The following is an 18,935-nucleotide window of genomic DNA, read 5'->3' as shown; positions in this document are numbered from 1 at the left end:
AAAATAATATAAATTAACTAATAATCTCATTAAATTACTCCATGTGATTTTAAAGACCCGAATTTATTTCGAGCCATTATTTTACTATTTTACAGTCACCATTTTGTTGGCATCGCATTGGCGCCAATATTTAGGTTCAATCGCCATCTTTATTCATTTTTTTCTTTTCAAACAGCTCAACAAATTATCTGTGAGACTTGTTTGTTTTACAATAAGGTTTTGCATTTTAAATGAATCAATTTTAGAATATTTTGGTGATAAATATCTTTTTTTGGTTAGTTTTTAAACAAATGTGACAATAATGCTTCTAAATTTAAAAGTTTAGACAAATTTATTTTTAGAATTCAATAAATTCTCGAATACAAAATGGCGCTGAACACTTTTGTTTTCCGAATTAAATTAATTGTATAACTTATGGCAGGGTTGTCACTGGTCTAAAAAAATAAAAAAATACGACGCTTAAAACTAGACAATAATAACTCACATATACATTCGGAGCACACACATATACAAAATAAAACTCTTAAAGTACAATTTATATACAATAGAACTATGTGACGTCACTTATATTAAAACTAAACAATTTTCCTTCTGTTAAATTTCTCAAAACTTAAAACAATGTCATTTTGACAGGTTAGGCCTTAATTTTCACAGATTAAAATTGGTGTTTCAGCCAAACAAAAGTTTGTTGTCTTAACAGTAAAAAATATACTATTAACAGTATTTAACTTTAATTGTTTACGTTTTAATATAAGTGACGACTGTTTTTTTCGTTAATTTAGCGAATTCCGTCACTAAATATAGCCTAAAGTTTAATCGTTTCAAATATAATAAGTGATATGATTCTGGATGTTTTTTTTTTACAAAGACGCAAGAAAGCAAGGGTAAAAGTGCACATCCTTACCTTTTTCAGCATACTGAACGCAGATTTAGAATTTCAATAAATCCTTTTTAATTATTTGTTTTTTTTTTTTAATGGATTGATGTCTTTTTCGGTAGGATTCTCTTGATTTTTGGCGTTCATATGTCAACAATACAAAACTTTGTAACAATGTCCTTCGATACATATAGTTAGGCCTCTCAATATTTAAGTGTTCGTTGAAAATCGTTAACTCAGTAGCGTTTGGTTGTCAAATAAATTTCTGTACTTTGTAAATTTTAATTTAAACAAGACTTGACAGCATATTTAGTATTTCGATGTTTACAGTAACATATATAATTACTAGATTTTTATAATAAATAACTTTTAAAATAAAACCTCTGATTTTATTAAAGCTTCTAAATATGACGTCACTTCCTGTCCAAAGTAGTAATTTACATTATAATAACGCATTCTACATTAAGTAAATATAAACAGTTTTAAGGAAGTTTGTATGTTTTGTAAAAATAAATCATTTGATATTATTGATATGTACTTACATCGTATTTTAATAAATATTCAAATTTCTATGCTAAAAAGTAAAAAAAAATGTAAATAAAAGTTCAATAAAAATATGAAAATTATAAAAAAATACGAGTGGCGTGATGTTTTAAACAAAAAATGTAAGTTCTCGTACATTTTTTGTTGAAAACCCAAAAAAAAAACGAAAAAATTAGACTCAAAAACTTACAGACTTCCGAAACACTGTTTTCACACACCCACTATATAAAACATATTTACAACTACATATATAGGACTAGATTTACTACACCATATTAATACCATATTTTTCTGGTGCAAAGTAACTGTTGCCTGAATTAGAAAAGTTCGTGATTTGAGATGCTTGGAGCATGCTTAAATGTGGTGAATTCTGGGATTGGTTTTCAGGGGATTCGGGGCCTGAAGACAGGATGTTGTGGTGCGAGGCCCACGCCCCCGGTGGGGACGGGTTGCCGAAGGACACCTGGTTGTAGAGCTGGTTGCCGTTGGCGGTGAGGTTGTGCCCGTGGTGGCTGCCGTGCGTCTGGTTCACTGATGAACCGTTGAAGTATTCCATCTGAAAGTTAAGGCTGGTTAGAATTTTGGTTGTTTTCTGTAGCTGTTAAAACATGGCTTTTTAGTCTAAAACCAGATATATTATATGAATAAATTATTGTATGCCTCTAAGATCATTTCATCATAGCAGAGTACAATATTGAAAACTTATAACTACTTTTAATAACCTATGTACACAATAAAGAATATTTTGTATTTGAAACGTTTTGGAGTTCTGTTAAGCGTGAATTTTTGATGCCTATATCGAACTTACATTTTGCATTCGTTTTTACTATATTTTTATCTTTATTTCAATTTAGCAATATTACCTACGTCAGATTAATGATAAGAATAAATTTAAAAGTTATCGTTTTTCTAAATTAATATTGATGTTGAAAGAATTTTATTCATATTCATGGACATATTTAATTATTAAAGTTAAAATGATTGACAGTTTAGTCATTTTGTGGGATTAGTAAAAGCTAGAATTTGTCGAATTTTTATAATAAATTAACATTGAGGTTATAACTTGCAAGGCTAATTAAATATTAAAATGATGAATTTCGTAATTATGCGAAAAGATTGATTAAGTCGAATCATTTAACTAAATAAAACGGAAACACTTAGCGGTCATAAGCCACAGAATTTATTAAAAAAAAGTGATAAAATTAATGACTTTCTCATAGTAAAATAACAATTTGACATTTAAAATTTGAAAGTAGAGATAAAAATTGTAAGATATAAATATATTTCCGCTAAGATTAAGTTCATCATTTTATAAATAAATCTAAGGATAAAACAAAAATATGTCTAAAGACTTCAGATGCTTACCTGACTGGGATAATAGGGCGAGTTATACGCGCTCTGTCCGTAGCCCTGATGATGGTGTGACGTGGAGTAACTCCTGATGTAGTCCGAACTGCCCGGCCAGTGGAAACTGTTGTAGCTGTCCGGGTGGTACACGTTCCCCGGCCCGTTTATACTCTGAGGAGTGATGGGCGGCGAGGGAGTAGTCATGATCGAGGAGTTCGACCCCAAAGGAGTCAAGTTCCCCGTCAACCGAGAACTATACTGGTCCTTAACGAGGTTGCTCCCAAACTTCTCCGAGTAATCCAGCTTGCTAGCGTAATCCAACCTCTTCGGACTGCTGTACAACTCCTGTTTTGGCGTCACTCCGTAACCGTGGATGTTGGACACCGGCTCCGAAGGCGACGACTCCTTACCGCTTATTCTCAGCTCGTTAGAGTTGTAATGCGATAAGGACGTTAGGCTATTGTTCTTGTTTAAGGGTGAGCTCTCGTAGTTTGATCCAGCTGACTCCTTCTTGCAGATCACGTTAATAGGTGGACTGACTGACGTCGTTGGCGTGATGGGGAGGTTTGGAGATGAGGTTGTGATACTAGAGTTCTGTGTTGTAGGTACGTTTGAAGAGCTGGTCAGAGATTTGGAGGTGGTGATCTTTGTAGAGCTAGAACTGGCTTTGATGCTGGAGCTGGAGACAGTCGTTTTGGAACTCGATGATGATTTACTGGATATTTGAGTGTTGGTCTGCTGTTGTAGTTGCTGCCTGCATTTCGCTCTTCGATTTTTGAACCAGACCTGTTGGCAAAGAGAAAATGATATTATTTATTTCGAAGGTAAGTCAACGCGATTTGGACACAGTCCTACTAGTATTTATTTAATTGTAAATTTTCAAAAATCATTATTTTATCATGTTTACAATTGAAATAAGAGTAATTAAACTCAACAACCATAAAGGATTTCTTTAATACAGCTTAATTTACTACTTATTAAAAAATAATTTAAAGAAATTGCAGTTAACACAGAGATCAGAAATCTACAAGACTCTACATCCTACCTTATCTACACAAGATCACAAAATATTACATTTACACAAATTGCCAACCCTGCTGTACCTAACCCCAACTGCTAGTATTCGCTACTACTCGTATTTGTTCTCACCAATTACTCGCGCATTCTCGCCTGCAGTTTGCACAACGGATTAAAAGTGATTTATTGAAACCTCGTGAGTTGCCCGCAATGCAAATGGTAGGGGAACTTTTTATTTTATTTTTTTTGTTACAAATGTGTGATTTTTATTACAGTATTGAAGGATTTTAAGATGGGAATTTATTGTTGTGTTTATTTTGTATGGGTTTGTTTCAGGTATATAAAAGGTACTATTGTTTATTTATAATAATAAAAGACTGTGGACGTAAATGCAGGGAAATCTAAAATTGATGTTTATAGTTTTTAAATTTGAACTTTTATGGTGTCATCAAAAAATACCGCGCGTAAACGACAAACGCACCGAATGCATCTCGAGACATTATTGTAACGTTTTAAAATTGTCTCAAAAACGGCCTACTTTAAACACAACAAAAGCCTTTTTCATTTCGAATTGAAGTGAAAGAAAATAACGGAGAAAGTTTTTAATTTAAATTGTCTTTTCGAATGTGACTTAAACGTTTCAGAAACAACGATTAAATTGCTTAGATCCAGAGAGGTGGTATTGAAAAAAAAACAATCTACTACTACAAAATTTTTACGAATGAAATCATTTATTCTGTAAGTAGGATATATCATCACTTTTACATGTCATCTTATTTTTTTGAGAACTCTGAAGTCGACATTTCCTATCTCACCCTGAGAAGAAATGTCGAAACAAACTCAAGGGGTCACAGTCACTTTTGAAGTCCAGACAATTTCGATCAGAATAGATATGCATAAACCAATGCACGGTATTTCATAGTTACCCTTACACAAAATCATTAACAAGTAATATAAAACGAAGTCACGATAGTCACAGCAATCCTTACAGTCGTGAGTCGACGTGTTGCGGAACATTTGTCCCGGATTACACCCCGCGAACTAATAATGAGTTAATATCGTTTTTGTGAAAACAGCAAAACGACAGATGTGTTACTAATTGTAAGGGCTTTGTATTGGTTGTTATGCTTATAGGAAAATGTATGTATATAGTAAGTTTGTTTCTGTTTTAATGTATTGAGGTGATTGTAAAATACATGGTCAGATACTCAGATTGATATAAAAAAAGTTGCTATTTATTTTGATTAGTATTTTAAAATAGTAAAATAAAATGAGTCGGCTTCTAAATGACAATTCTTAGGCAGGGGAAAAAAATATTATTGATTTTCTTTTTCAGTTTCTTAAAGGTCTCATTATAATTACATTTATAAGATTAGTATCTAATTTTATTTTTGCTTTTTTTATTATACATTTTTTTTTAATTAGAAGATTAAACCATAGATCATTAAAATAAAAATAAACACAAACAACCCTTACTAACAAAATTTAATGAGACAAACAATTTGAAATCTAAACAAACGCCTGTCACAACTCACCCCACACGTTTTAAACCATCGCTTATCAGTAATCTGCCTGCCAATTACAACCGGACTAATGATAAACAGATTCCGTACGGCGACATCAAAGCCAGTTAGTTTAACTGACGGTATAACTGTCAGAGATGAGTTGATAAGGTTAAGTGAATATATACGTTTAGCAAGAGCAGAATGTGTGTAATTATTGCTGATAATACTGTAGTTCGTGAACTAAGACGCAACTAATGATAATATTAGCAACGATTGTACAATTTTTGGTTAATTGCTACATTTCTCTGCAATTAAAGTTATACAGCTAAAGGTCTTTTATAAGCGATAAAGAAATTGTTCGATTGCTTATATAAATAATGTGCCAAACAAAGAAAAAAGAAAGTTAAGCAAGATTTAATACTTTTGACACGTCATAAGATTTCTCACTCTACCCCAACAAAACGTTCTCATTTCAAATTACCCGTTATACCATTTATAACGGTCCTTAAAAGCTTTGAAGTACTTAACAACTGCCAACGCAAAACAATCGAATAATTCGATTTTCAAATTTCAAAATCGGAACGTAATTCGATTGGGCGCGTTAATGCTCTATTCGTGTTGATATAAATTGAGTGTTTGAACGAATTAGAATTCAGTCGAGCGTTGTCCGCCGACTACTGCGGTTCAATTTAATAACTTTATTTTTTAATGGCGTTTTGGGTGGCTCACATTATGACGGATTATATTCAGTATTAGATGCGCTATCTCGAGTTAATTGAAACTTAATAATCGTCGGATTTTCTCCGCTTGCTTGATAAGGCTGATGGTAGTTTTATAATGTATTAACTAGATTATGATTATGGGTTACGAAAGGTGGGTCGAGTTGTTTAGATATAAGAAAATGAATTTTGATTATACGTATTGGTTTGTTATGAAAAGGTAGGCAGCACACAGTTTAATATATTATAGACAAATATAATGAAAATGCAGCTTTACTAAAATTAACTTTCCGATAAGTCATTGAGTGATTGAGACTAGTCATTTTATAGAGCTAAACCGAATAGAGCTAAAACGAAAAGAAGAATCAGAACCGTTTTCTTTATAATCGAGGATTCTACACTCACTTTTTCGATCAAATCTTTACATATATCTGTTGTTATGTTTTCAAGGAGGTATACCGTAGATTACTAGGATCTTCCGTGGTCTCAAGTACGAGAAGCCTTTGTACGAGGTGCCTCTCTGACTAGTGAAGGTTAGTGGTTTCAAGTCGATAGATTAACGTAAAGACAAAACATGGTGCTATCTATTTGTTGCAAGTTGGAAAAGTTATGGTTTTTTTCTAAGCCTCGAAAAGCAGCTCACCTGTACTCTACTCTCCGGAAGGTTGATCTTCAGGGCCACCTCCTCCCGCATGAAGATGTCCGGGTACCTCGTCTTGCCGAACAGTGCTTCCAGCACATCCAGCTGCGCGCGAGTGAACGTCGTCCGTTCACGACGCTGCTTCCGAGGGTTCACGCCTGTTGACAAATGATAATATAGTTTAGTAAAACATAATCAACTAATTGAGAAGATCTTTGAAGTAGGTTAAATAAGGCTATTTGTGAGTACAGCCGTGGAGATGGGTGCGACGCACGGGAATTTCTCTAACGTTGACGGTTAATTGAAATAAAGGAGTAACTATTTCTATAAGAACCATCGGCAGGAATCCTGTTTTAGACGAGACAAGCTTTCAAAATCGTAAATCTCAATGGCTCTAGTGAAAAAAAATGAAATGCAAGTATACAGTTAGATGCAATAGAGGTTTACATTAATTAATATTATAGCTCTTATTTTTTTGGATAGGTAGATATGCAGAGGTTTGTGTGCATTTTTAAAACACAATATAATCTAAGTCTATTTTGTCACGAATACCTTAAGATTTTTGTCTGGAATTCTTAGACATTTATGGATTAAACTAAGTCACACATAAAACTGACGAAACCCATTAAAAGAGTGTCAAATATTTCTGAATTGATTTCATATTCATTGAAATTAACTCATAAAAATCGTAAAATCAGAGGTGTAAAAGTCACAAGGAAAGAAATGGACGAAGTATCACGTCGTTTGAACGATCGTTAACCTTTTAAGCAGTTTAGGTGTTCTGCTAGACTGGTCTAAATACTTGCTTAGGGTACTGCACACAAGTAAGTAGGCATCGCTACCTGACCTTCTGTCTATATGCGGGCCAACTATCTATAAAGTCAAAAGTTAGTGGTTTCTTAGGTTTACGCGAATGTTAGACATTGAAATGAAACTACTTTTACGGATTTTATCGCGGTTTCATTTTGGATTTCAGTTCCCGACGTTTCGACACCTTTTCAGGTATCATGGTCTGCCAGTGACCTGCTATGATACCTGATAAGTAGTTTCATTTCAAAGCCAAAAGTTTTTATTTCAAATAGGCCGTTTTCCACGCACTTTTAAATCGTTACAATATTGACTCTAGTTGCACGGTTCCAAAGTGTCATTTTTATGGAGAAGAACCGGCAAGGAACTACATCACTATACTACCATTATTTATAATTGCCGATGTATTAATGGTGATTAGATTAAATTTGAAACTACTCCTATACTCTTAAGCATTCTGACATCACAATAATTGAAAATTCATTGTATTGACCGTTCCTGCACTTAATTTCCAATTATTGAGTTGGAAAATTGCTTAGAATAATACGAATAATGCCATTTTATTCCAATTTCGATTCATTCATAGGCCATTGTAAATAGCAGAATTGGGGCCTAGGCTATATCTGATGGGTAGACTGTTAAAACTCAGATCGGGGTTAAGCAACATTTGTTAAGGACATAAATAAGTTGTAAAGGACATTGTTTCAAGGATCCTACAGCTTATGATCTGCTTTTTCCTCCAATATGGGGTCTTCTTATATCATCTGGCAAATGGTAGCGATTGCCTAAACCATTTTTAAGGATTATAAAATATGTAAAGAAAATAATTCTTTGTTAAAAATGTTTGTTTGTTCCATAACAGTTAATACGTGTATAACTAAAAAAACCGTTTTACTAATTAAAATAAGTCCGCATATGTTTAAAATAATATCTATTTTAAAAGACTTCTGGGTTCATATTTTTACGACACTTTTTTATTAGTAGTATTAATTTTATAACAAATCTACAAATCTAAGTCATGGAAGAAAACATATAATTTATAACACATTTTATGTCTTAAATCATATCAATAAAAAGTCGTAAAGTTCTCTAGTTATTTGTATTCAACGTTAAGTCGTAGTGTTGTGCTACAATTACTAATATTTTTATAGTCTGTGCTACTAAAATTCAAGATTAGGTAGATGTCACAACCTTAATTAGTAGTAAAATCGGACTAATTTGATAGTTGTCTGTTTTTACTACAGATTAAAATATGTAGAGGTTGTTTTTAAGTTTAGAGGGATTTGCATAATAATTTTTAAGTGATATTATTATTAGATGTGGGTCGAATTGTTTTTATTTTAAACGTTCTTTTAAGGCTATATTGAAACTTAAGCATTATGTAAAATATTAACTGGAAGTGTGGGACTAAATCCATACTAATAATGCCTACTGATAACAATGTCTGTCTGTCTGTAAAGTTTATTGCGTCTAAATAGCTGAATCATCTTTGATAGAACTTCGAGTTCGAGTTGGAGTTACAGCTTGATTACCAAATTATTGAAAACCAAAAACGGAACAGGCAGAATTCGATCCGCAGGAAACAAATGAATCCGTAGAAAAAAATGTGGTCAAATTGAAACTCAAAAGAAGCTGAATTATAAATAATAACAATTAAGAATAAATAATACTTAGATATTGTATTAATTAAGAAACTTAAGGAATCTTAAATATTGATCGTATTAAATTATTAATATAAATATCAACATTCCCCTACCTAGCGAAAAATCTAATAAACAAAATTAATAAATAATAAAGCTAAAACGTGAACGTGAGATAAAGTTTTCATTATCTCCCGTTCATAATTTACTATCAACAAATCGATCATACTAATCGATCGATTAATCCGGCTCGATTATCGTGTCCCATCACTATCCCCACTGGTTTTTCCGAATAGGCTATTAATCTGGTATGCGGTTAATTGTTTCGCTCATAATTTTTATGAAACCGGCTACCGTTGTTAAGCTTTGATCTTTAAACATTCAATTGATAGATTGTTTACGGGCTATTTATATCAAAGTTATTAGCCATAGATAAGTAACTTCTGTTATGCCAGTGAACTACGTCAGAAGCAAACAGTTTAAACTGTCATCAGATACTACATCAACCATAAGATAAGAAGCTATAAATAATAAATAAATAAATGCGGACAACATCACATACAATTGTTCTGAACCCAAAGTAAGTTGCTCAAGCACTTGTGTTATGGAATTCAGATACAACGAAGGTACCACAAACACCCAGACCCGAGGCAATGTAGAAATGTGAATTTTTACATTGACCCGACCGGGGATCGAACCCGGGACCTCAGAGCTAGCGACACCTTGAAACCGGTGCGTACGCCACTCGACCACGGAGGTCGTCAGCTAAAAACGCACATCATTTATCAACCCAGTGAAAACTAAAACAAACAAAGCTACGCGTATTACAAACTACACAGTTAAAGAATGAACGAAACTAACGACACAGTTCACTCAAAGAATGAACTACATTTCACGAAGGAATTTATCCTCCATTATTTATACACGAACAAAAGTTCGCTCACAACTAATACTATGTAATCCTACATTAAAAATCATAAACATTAGTCTTCTACAAATTATAACTTACATTTTAGTCATCTTCTTTGATAAATAGCTTTGTAACATGATGTTTTACGTGTAGTCTTGTCTTTGGTCAAAGGTAGACTGCTTGTCGTTGGAGCGCGCGCTTTTGTGTCCCATAGACAACGAGGAGGTTTTTGGCTATGGAATGTCTTTTTAGGATTAGTGTGGTATTACTATTGTTGAAAGATTATCGGTAATGAATTGTTTGGAAAGTGAACGTGTTTCTCCTTTCGCTTTACTTGTAGTTTTCTTTTTATTTAGAAGTACGTAGGTATTTGGCTTTCAATTGCACGGATAGCTGAGTGTAGGTCACCACGATACCGAAGGCGATTCGATAACTTACATTTTTCTACCAAAACGGCACTTGAGCATGAATTCGTATTTCTAGAAGAATTTAATTAAACTGGAAAACGAAAATTGGCATTTTTTGGCGATGCCAGTGGTATTAAATATTGCGCCTTCAACTTTATTGATTTTTATAAGGATGAAGAGCTAGTTTGTTTGAACGCGCTAGTCTCAGGAACTACTGGCCCATTTATTGACAATATTTACTATTTAACTACGATTAATAGGAGCCCGACATTAATGAAATATGTTACAAATACTGAGAGAAGATGCCTGCCCGATTTAGTCATAACTATAAAAGTATAGATAGACGTACTTTCGAATGATTCAGCCTAGATATAAACATAGCTACAGCGGCTATGTTGACGCTAGTCGAATAACAAGTAGCAATACCAGAAATCTAGACTCAAATGGAGCAATAACCTTTAAGTTCCTGTTACAAGACCTTAAGCTTAGATCTAACAAGTATCTGAGTTAGATGCAATATGGTTTTGTAGAGTCGGCAACATACGTTGATAAGTGAAACAGATTTATTTTGTAACTGTATTTTTAAGTGGTATGTAGTAATAGGTGTTTATTGCGAATTATAGTTGAAATTATTATTTGGTACACTAGGTGCAGGTTCGATCCCAAAGCGGGCAAAGTTATTTCTACTTTTTAATATTTTAAGTCGCCACTTACAAACCGGTGAAAGTAGACATTGTGGGAAAAGTGGATTCCAAATATTGGTATCTGAATCGCCAACCCGCAGTGAGCTAGCGCGGTGATCAATGCTCAAACTCTCCCTGTACGAGAAGAGGCCTGTGCCCAACAGTGGGACGTGTATGGGCTGCTATCATAAATAAATTAACAGTATTTAAAAGCGATATCATATGGTTTTGTTATGACATAGCGACAATACTTCAGGAAACACCATTAATTCATTAATTCTATTTGACCTTCCTTTTAACTTTTTGCAATCTTTTACTTTTGTTGCCGACTGTACAATTGATATTACAAATGAGAATGTCTGTCAGTTTTTACATTTGTTAGCCCGATGTGAAAACGTTTGGATTTTGTTGAAATTGACACTTCGTTTGTAGCTAGTAATGTTTTAAATTCCTGGAATTTATATATACAATGATTTCATTAGCTTTAATAAACACATTTTTGTTTGTCGTGTTTCTGCTGAATAACTTTTTCTGGCTTGAGTTAACATTTTAATGTGTTTAAAACTTGTATATATGTGATGTAACTCTTATTTTTAGAATTTAAGTAAAATTAGACTGTCCAACATGTATTAAATAAGAAGACTGCTTTTTCAGGGTTTCATTATTACGATTACATTGACATTGCCATTGCTTTCATTATAACAACAAACGTTTTTCAAAACGTGAAATAAAAAACTGCATATCTATTACAAACGATCAAACGCGATCTACATCAACTATTCAAAGAATTGATAAAACAGCTCGCTCGCTGCACCGGATTAAAAATATAAAAATAATACAATATCCATTTTGAAACTGGCAACCCATTGTGTGTATCCAAACAAACATTTCACACAAAATCTGTCACATGTTGAAAAGTGAAAATGTATTCGTATATCTGTCCCTTTCACTCGTATAGAAAAGGGGGTCGTTAGAGAAAGACGGATAGATTTCAATTGTCGTTTGACAATAGTCGTACGGTAATCCCTATGACGTGGCTCGGTTTTTAGGGGTCGGCAGTCGTTGTATAAAATCTTTGGGAGTGCACACGTGGTCTGTTGACAATATTAGTCATTTGTGCCCATTTTGGACAATATATTTCTATTATTCTGATAAATATGGGCACGTATGGTGGAATTGATTAAAGTATAATGGGTTATCAGAAAAAATAATTACTTTCGGAAATTAATTTTGCTCTAATGAGATAGTCAAGAGCTTAGGGGATTATTAAGTTAAGTAATGCATTAAAATAATTTATAGCTACTTGATTTCTCTTCTATAAAATTATGCTTTAAACTTTGACTAGAATTTTTTACAGCATTAGCACTTTTTAGTGTGGGTAACACTTGGATCTATTACTATTTTTTAAATTTAAAACATTTTCCTGCTTCAATCAAATCTAAAGTACAATTAATACTACCACAAAATGAAGTTCAGATGTTAGGAAACGTTTTTTCGAACGCATCAAGATTGTATCTTTACAGTTGTTATATAGCTACCCATGACTACTAATGGTATATTCGTGTAGGAGTCACCTTACTAAGCTCTAGATCTGATCGATAAATAGTGCTAGATTTAAAACGGTCAAATTACGTCAATTTGACCTGAAAACAAAGTATTTCATGAGATGTTTAAAGAAAATAAATGATAAATTAGTCATTTAGTGCGTTTTTTAAGTAAGGCTTCCAAATATGAAATTTTAAATAAAAAAATAATGATAAACCTTGACCAGATGGTTTGAATAACTTTCAATAAAAAAAACTTGACCGATAAAAATATCGATTTCTCGGCGGAAATCCTTAAAAAAAACAACACCTTTAAACAAACCACATAAAATAAATCGTGAAGCTAATTTGTTGGGTACATAAAGGGGGTCCAACACATTATTTTCCCGTTTTTCACGGCGTTTGACCCCACGCCCTGTCCCTCGGGGGCTTGGGGACCGTAATGACGTGTAAAATACTTTTAAGAGATGGCACAGCTGCAGGGGATTAAAAAAGTTACATGTTACACTAGCACAGTTTGTTTTAGATCAATTCGATTTTTTAAGCATCAAACTTTATAAGTTTTACATGAAATCAGCAACAAATTCAATCGATTTCAATTTCGTAACCTCAAAAATTTACACATGCATTTTGATTTGACATTTGACTATAATTAAATTTTTTATTAAATTTGCATTCGATTAGCATTAAAATTAGCATATTAATTTAAAATAACAATACATTGGTTACATTCTATTTCGAACCTTTCTCTCAAATGGCGGGAATCGTCAACTGTCACTCTGACGTTTCGGAGGGGGCTTTTAATGGCCGCGTTCGGATTTAAAGCGGATTGTTATTTTAAAAGAGAATGGAGGAGGGTAACAACATCGTATTTGATTAGATGTGTAAGGTTTGCACGAAATGTTTGTTGAGATACAATTAGTGTAACAGAGCTGTGTAAATAAATAAAATGGCTGATGAAATTTTCTTCGAGAGATTGGTATTTCATTTTTGACACATGTTGGGTATTTGATTGCGACGGTGTCTGATGATTAAAAGTACTTTTGTTTCTGCAGTTTTTGAGTTCAGACTGTTTAGAGTACCTTCCTCTTTAAGTAATATTATTGGAGATGCGGAAGCTTCATAGCACTATACGCGGTATAGAGCGATGTCTCTCTTCCACAGATGCAATGATAATTATAATACTTTGTGAGGTGATGGTAAGCCTTCTGATTATTATTAGTTTGGTATACAAACAGGTCTACGCTACACCGAGATACATTTTTGGTTGCAAGTGAAGAAAATATGTGCAATGGTTACCAAATATAGGTAAATATGTAACGTTTTGAATCCGCAAAGAGGGTATATTGTATTTTGTAAGTAAAGTAAATTTAGTGAAACATTCAATATACCGTAACATATAGCAAGTACCCTCCATATAATAAAATAGGTGGCAACTCCCACTGAAACGAGGGTTGCCAGCCTATAAATCATGTTAACACATAAATTGCGCTGGCAACACTGCCCTAGGGGTGCGAAACATGACAAGTTGTGATAGATTACCAACGGGAAAATAGGGTCTGATAAATGATGTTCAATTTTGAACTTTAGCTATATATAAATAAGAACTATATTAATGTTAATAGGTACAGTATGCAATGAGTTATTTTATTACTATGATAATGTAGTAACCCTTAGTAGGGGTGTGCTAACCGAATTGTCAAGAAATTGAAATATATCTAATAAATTATTGCTTATTTGTTACAGTTGAATGTAGGGGTAGATAGTAATATTATAAATAAATTATGGTATCGTTATTGTAAGTGATAAAATTGGTTATATTAGACTTGCGTATTTTATACCTTATGTTATGTGTGAGATTTGCGTTTAGTCAATTCGTAGAGCGGTGATTAGCAGATATTTTTACTGTTCTAAATCGTGTATTTCTTCCACATTTTCCAAAGTCGTTTGGACCTAAACAATGAGACAATTCTAGAGATTCAAATACCTAGGCATAAAGTTTTTTTTTTATATGTATAAAAGACACAATTAAAGCATTCAAATCCCATGCCAAAAGACACTTAGCCCCAGAACAAGTATTTGTGGGTCTTACGCGGGAATCGAAACTGCGACACTTCGCGTCCACTAGCTTTAAGATCTCCGCTATCCGTGCAGACAAACTAACAATTTCCATCAAACAAAAAAGTTCCTATCAAAAGGTTCTTACCTAACTTGCTCTAGAAAAAGAGGTCCGACTACAATACACCCATCTCACTCTACCGTGAAGGATTAACGTATCTTTGGGAGCGCGATAAACATGTTACGAGTGGGCTACCGAGATAAGAGGGGTTCGATTCTCGGTTGCGATTTATTTCTTTAATGACTGAGCAATAGGGGAGTTTGTTTTTGCTCCCATCTTACGAACTAGTGGTGCGGTAAATTGTTTTAATGGTTTTTGAGAGGACGAATTGAAATGACTTGGATTGGAAATTTTAGGGAGAAAAAGAAAAATGTGTTACAGATTTTCCCAGAATGCTTTGTGAACTTCAGTTGCCTGTAGTGGGTTATTATTTCCTTTAATAATTCGACTGACATTTCTACTTAAGAAAAATAACGAATTTTAGATATGTAATAACAATGTCAAGCAATTAGTTTGTTTCAGCAGGATTTTTGACATTGTGCGCCTTTGACGTTCTGCGCTTTTGACTAAGTGCGCCTTTGACGATAAGCGATCGAAATCTTTGCTTTTCTTGGAGTCGAGAATCATCGATATTCCTGACTAAAAGTTTAATTTCGTTTTACATAATTCCAGATCTTTGATTGATTTACACGAATTTAACTTTCATCTATTTCATTGGCATAAAATACTGTAAATGACACTAGCATATAAATAACCATTCACCAAGACTAAAAGCAATAAAAACAAACCGAAAAACATTAAAACCTACTCCAATTTATAACCGAGTCATCTACTTAATTATGCGTACAAATATTCAGTGTAAATTGCTGTGCTAACAGATAATACTAAACGCGTGGCAGACACGTGCGCACGTTCTGAGTGTTGAGTTACGAATGATGGTTTGGCGGGGACCCGGCTGTTGATAATGACGTTTCGGTGTTCGGAATTTAAAGAAAATGTTTGTCTGCCCGAGATGGATTTAGAAAATTTTGGATTGGATGTTTTGCATTTGTTTCGTTTGTGATTAGGGATATGTTTATAATTTTTTTGTAGGTTCTACTTATGTGTCGATTTAGCTCTAGTCTAGATCGTAGAGTTTTATTTTTACTAAGTATCTTTATGATTATGTGAGACCGTAGAACATTAAAAAGGATCGTATCTTAAGGATTGAGAAATTATTACTTAACTTCGTTAGTATCATACATATATTACATCTATAGATAATGCTGTGTAAAAGTCATGGTTCTAGATGACTTAACTTGTTAAAATTTTAAGAAGTTGCAATTAGAACGGAATAGAAGTTTTCTATTTTTTTAGAATGTAGGTACTATAAAAACATATTTGAAATATCCCAATACTAGACACAAGCCTTTTACCAATTAGGGAAGGTTTGAAGCATTGATCACCACGCAAGCTCACTGCGGGTTGGCGATTTCCGATTCCAATATTTGGAATCCAGGTTTTCACACGATATTTTCCTTCACCGTTTGTTTCGTATACTAACAAAATACGCGTCCTATTAGCAACGTGTGAAAGGACAATTCCTAAGTCCTTCAAGCATCAATAAAATGTAAACAATAATTCAATTAGCGCCCCAAGTGACGTCATACACGTGCCAGTGTTGCCAGACTACTGTAGTGTGAACGATGTAGTTAAAAGGAGGTGGAGTGTAAGTTGTAACATTTGATGTTTGGGAAAGTTCGGATATTTTTAATTGTGAATAAATTATTAAGTAGAAGATGAGTTTTTTTGTGTTTCTGGGACAAGAAATATGATTTAAATATGTTATTCGTAGAACTTAGTATAAATCGTTAATTTTGTGACGTAATGTCATAAGTTAAATCTTTCTTTCTGACTAACGAATCTACTATAATTGCCTCCAAACATATAATAAAAAAATCTTAAAAAATAATTAAAAAATGTGTTCGAAAAGAGGTTAGTAAAATAATAGTTGAAAAGAAAAGACCTTTTTGAATAGGGCTGAATAAGAAGGTGGTTTTGCCAAAATAAAAGAATTATTATAAAAGGATCTCATCGATTTCAAAGTCTGTTAAAATACAGATGCAATGGTTAATAAAGAAATGGAATAAGCGTTATTTTGCTTTAGATTTATTGTTAAAAAGACTATAGAGCTGTATTGTAAGTAGTGTTAAAATAACAAATATGTTGAACTTACTCCAACTCCAAGGTTTTTCATATTGATCTGGGGATGAAGGAAAAATATATATTATCTTCTTGAAAAATTAACTTTAGTTAATAGAAGTTAGATAAATAAGAAAAAATATAGAGAAATGTTAGGTTTATTAGCTTGTATTATCGAAAGATGTTGTTTTAAAATAGAAGAGAAAAATTTAAAGTTTATTTTAGAATTTATATAAATAATTGTGGAGTCTTTTAGCGGCCAATAAAATTCAAATAACTAGTCAATTTATTGAAAGAGCTAATAAAACTTTACCTACCTGTTTTAACATTATCAAATTAAAGTGTTATTTAGAAGTTTAACTACCAAAAACCTCGCCCTAGTTCGTATACTTTGATGCATCCGACCATCCCCAAGCATATTTTCCTAAACACTAACTTAAAAACAACATTGCAACATCCACATCACCCACCTAAAGGTTAACCCCCAAGTGTCGATGCACTTGCCAAAAAACACAAACAATCTCTAAAAACCGTTTTCGGAGCAAACAGAGTGTTGACTTTACAATTAGCGTTTGTAGGGTTGGGGGTGGGAAAGGCCCCCGAGTGTTGGTATACTCGGTATCGGTTTGAGGGTTGACTGAGGCAGTGGAGTGCTTTGTAGGCACGTGCTGAAATAATAGGTGTGATGGGCAATTGTTTATGGAGTGGTCAGAGAAGACGGTGGCTGAAGAAGTGGGGACTTTTCAATGTATTTTGTGGTATTCTGGACATGATATATGTGAATATTTTAATATAGATAATGTGTAATTGTATTTTTAAGATTGCTGCATTGTAGCTTTCACCGACGTAGTCAAATTAAAGAAAGGTTTTCGCTAAACAGAGTGTAGTAAGTAGTATGACGCCTGATGTTAAAAAGAAAACCGAAAAATCATTTAAATATATAAATAGCACAGCTGTGGTTTCGTTTAAACGGCGGCAAATGCTTACAGCATCACACCTTACGCAACTTCACAAGAAAAAAAAAAAACAAAACTGTCAAACGAAACGTCACATCCGCCATCTTGAATTATGCAAAATACAGAACAATGCTGTGACAATGGTTGTGAAATCAACCAGAACTAACACGTAGGATGTTGCGACAAATGAATTAACCCTCGAACGCGACGGGGGCCCGAAATACCCGGCCGTGAAAACCCCGGTGTCGATTTTCACACGGTTAAGAGTTTTCTTTTCATGCATAAAAGATTTTGAATTGAATTAAATATGGAGGATGATTTTAAAGTTAGGTGTTGTTGTGTTTTAGGTTAGGACGATGTTTTTTAGTTTATTCTGTCAATTTTTATCTTTAGATGGTTTTGATGTTAGAAATCACCATTTTGACTTAAATACCGTTGATTTAGGTATGTGAAAAGAAAATTAGGTTTTAGTACAAATTTTACAACATTGTGCGATGGAAATGTGTCGGGCGAGGATGTCCGGTGAGCTAGTCAGCTGGAGCTGACTAAGGCTGGAGGTTTTTATGACTTGCGTTGACTTAGTCAGTATATAAAGAAATAATAATATGTATATATCTTATATGAATGATATAAGTACATTTATAATGATAATCTAAAAAAGGCGTCCTGACATACAAATAAATGTTTATCTATCCAATTTTCTTTTTAAGACCTATAATACATCAAAAACCTAGATAATAATTAACATATTAAGACTTAAATAACCTTACAAACTTAACTACCGCCAGTTAAACACTTCGGTTAAACCACAAAGTTATCTAACTACAGCCTTATCAAAGTAGCAAAAATTTAACATGTCATGTCAACCAAATGACATTTTACCGATATAGTTTGACAAATACAGGAGCATTGCATTAACCGTGTCAAAAGAAAAAGAAAAAAAATACCCCATGACAGCTGAGAAAGGAATCGCGATTTTAAACCTTATCACATGGAGATAAGAGTGATTCTTCGTAGAGAAAAATTTGGAATAACAGTTG

At 33.3% G+C, this 18,935-nt stretch overlaps 1 protein-coding gene across 2 annotated transcripts in view; it reads right to left on the bottom strand.

Moving 5' to 3' along the window:
* Positions 1–850: 850 nt before the first annotated feature.
* LOC113505485 (homeobox protein OTX1) overlaps positions 851–18,935 on the bottom strand; it is a 53,795-nt gene continuing 35,710 nt past the window's right edge. The window contains exons 3-6 of one of the 2 annotated variants that reach the window (XM_026888210.1): positions 16,974–17,000; positions 6,652–6,806; positions 2,786–3,553; positions 851–1,976 (exon numbers count right to left, since the gene is read on the bottom strand). In XM_026888210.1, the coding sequence (XP_026744011.1) occupies positions 1,686–1,976; positions 2,786–3,553; positions 6,652–6,806; positions 16,974–17,000 (1,241 nt within the window). In that variant the 3' untranslated portion in view covers positions 851–1,685. The remainder of the gene's footprint in view (positions 1,977–2,785; positions 3,554–6,651; positions 6,807–16,973; positions 17,001–18,935) is intronic. The other variant, XM_026888211.1, reaches the window with a different exon arrangement.

This window comes from Trichoplusia ni, chromosome 26 (genome assembly GCF_003590095.1).
Source record: "Trichoplusia ni isolate ovarian cell line Hi5 chromosome 26, tn1, whole genome shotgun sequence".
Taxonomy (NCBI): domain Eukaryota; kingdom Metazoa; phylum Arthropoda; class Insecta; order Lepidoptera; family Noctuidae; genus Trichoplusia; species Trichoplusia ni.
Note: the sequence above shows the minus strand (reverse complement) of the source record. Positions and strands in the feature narration are given on the sequence as shown.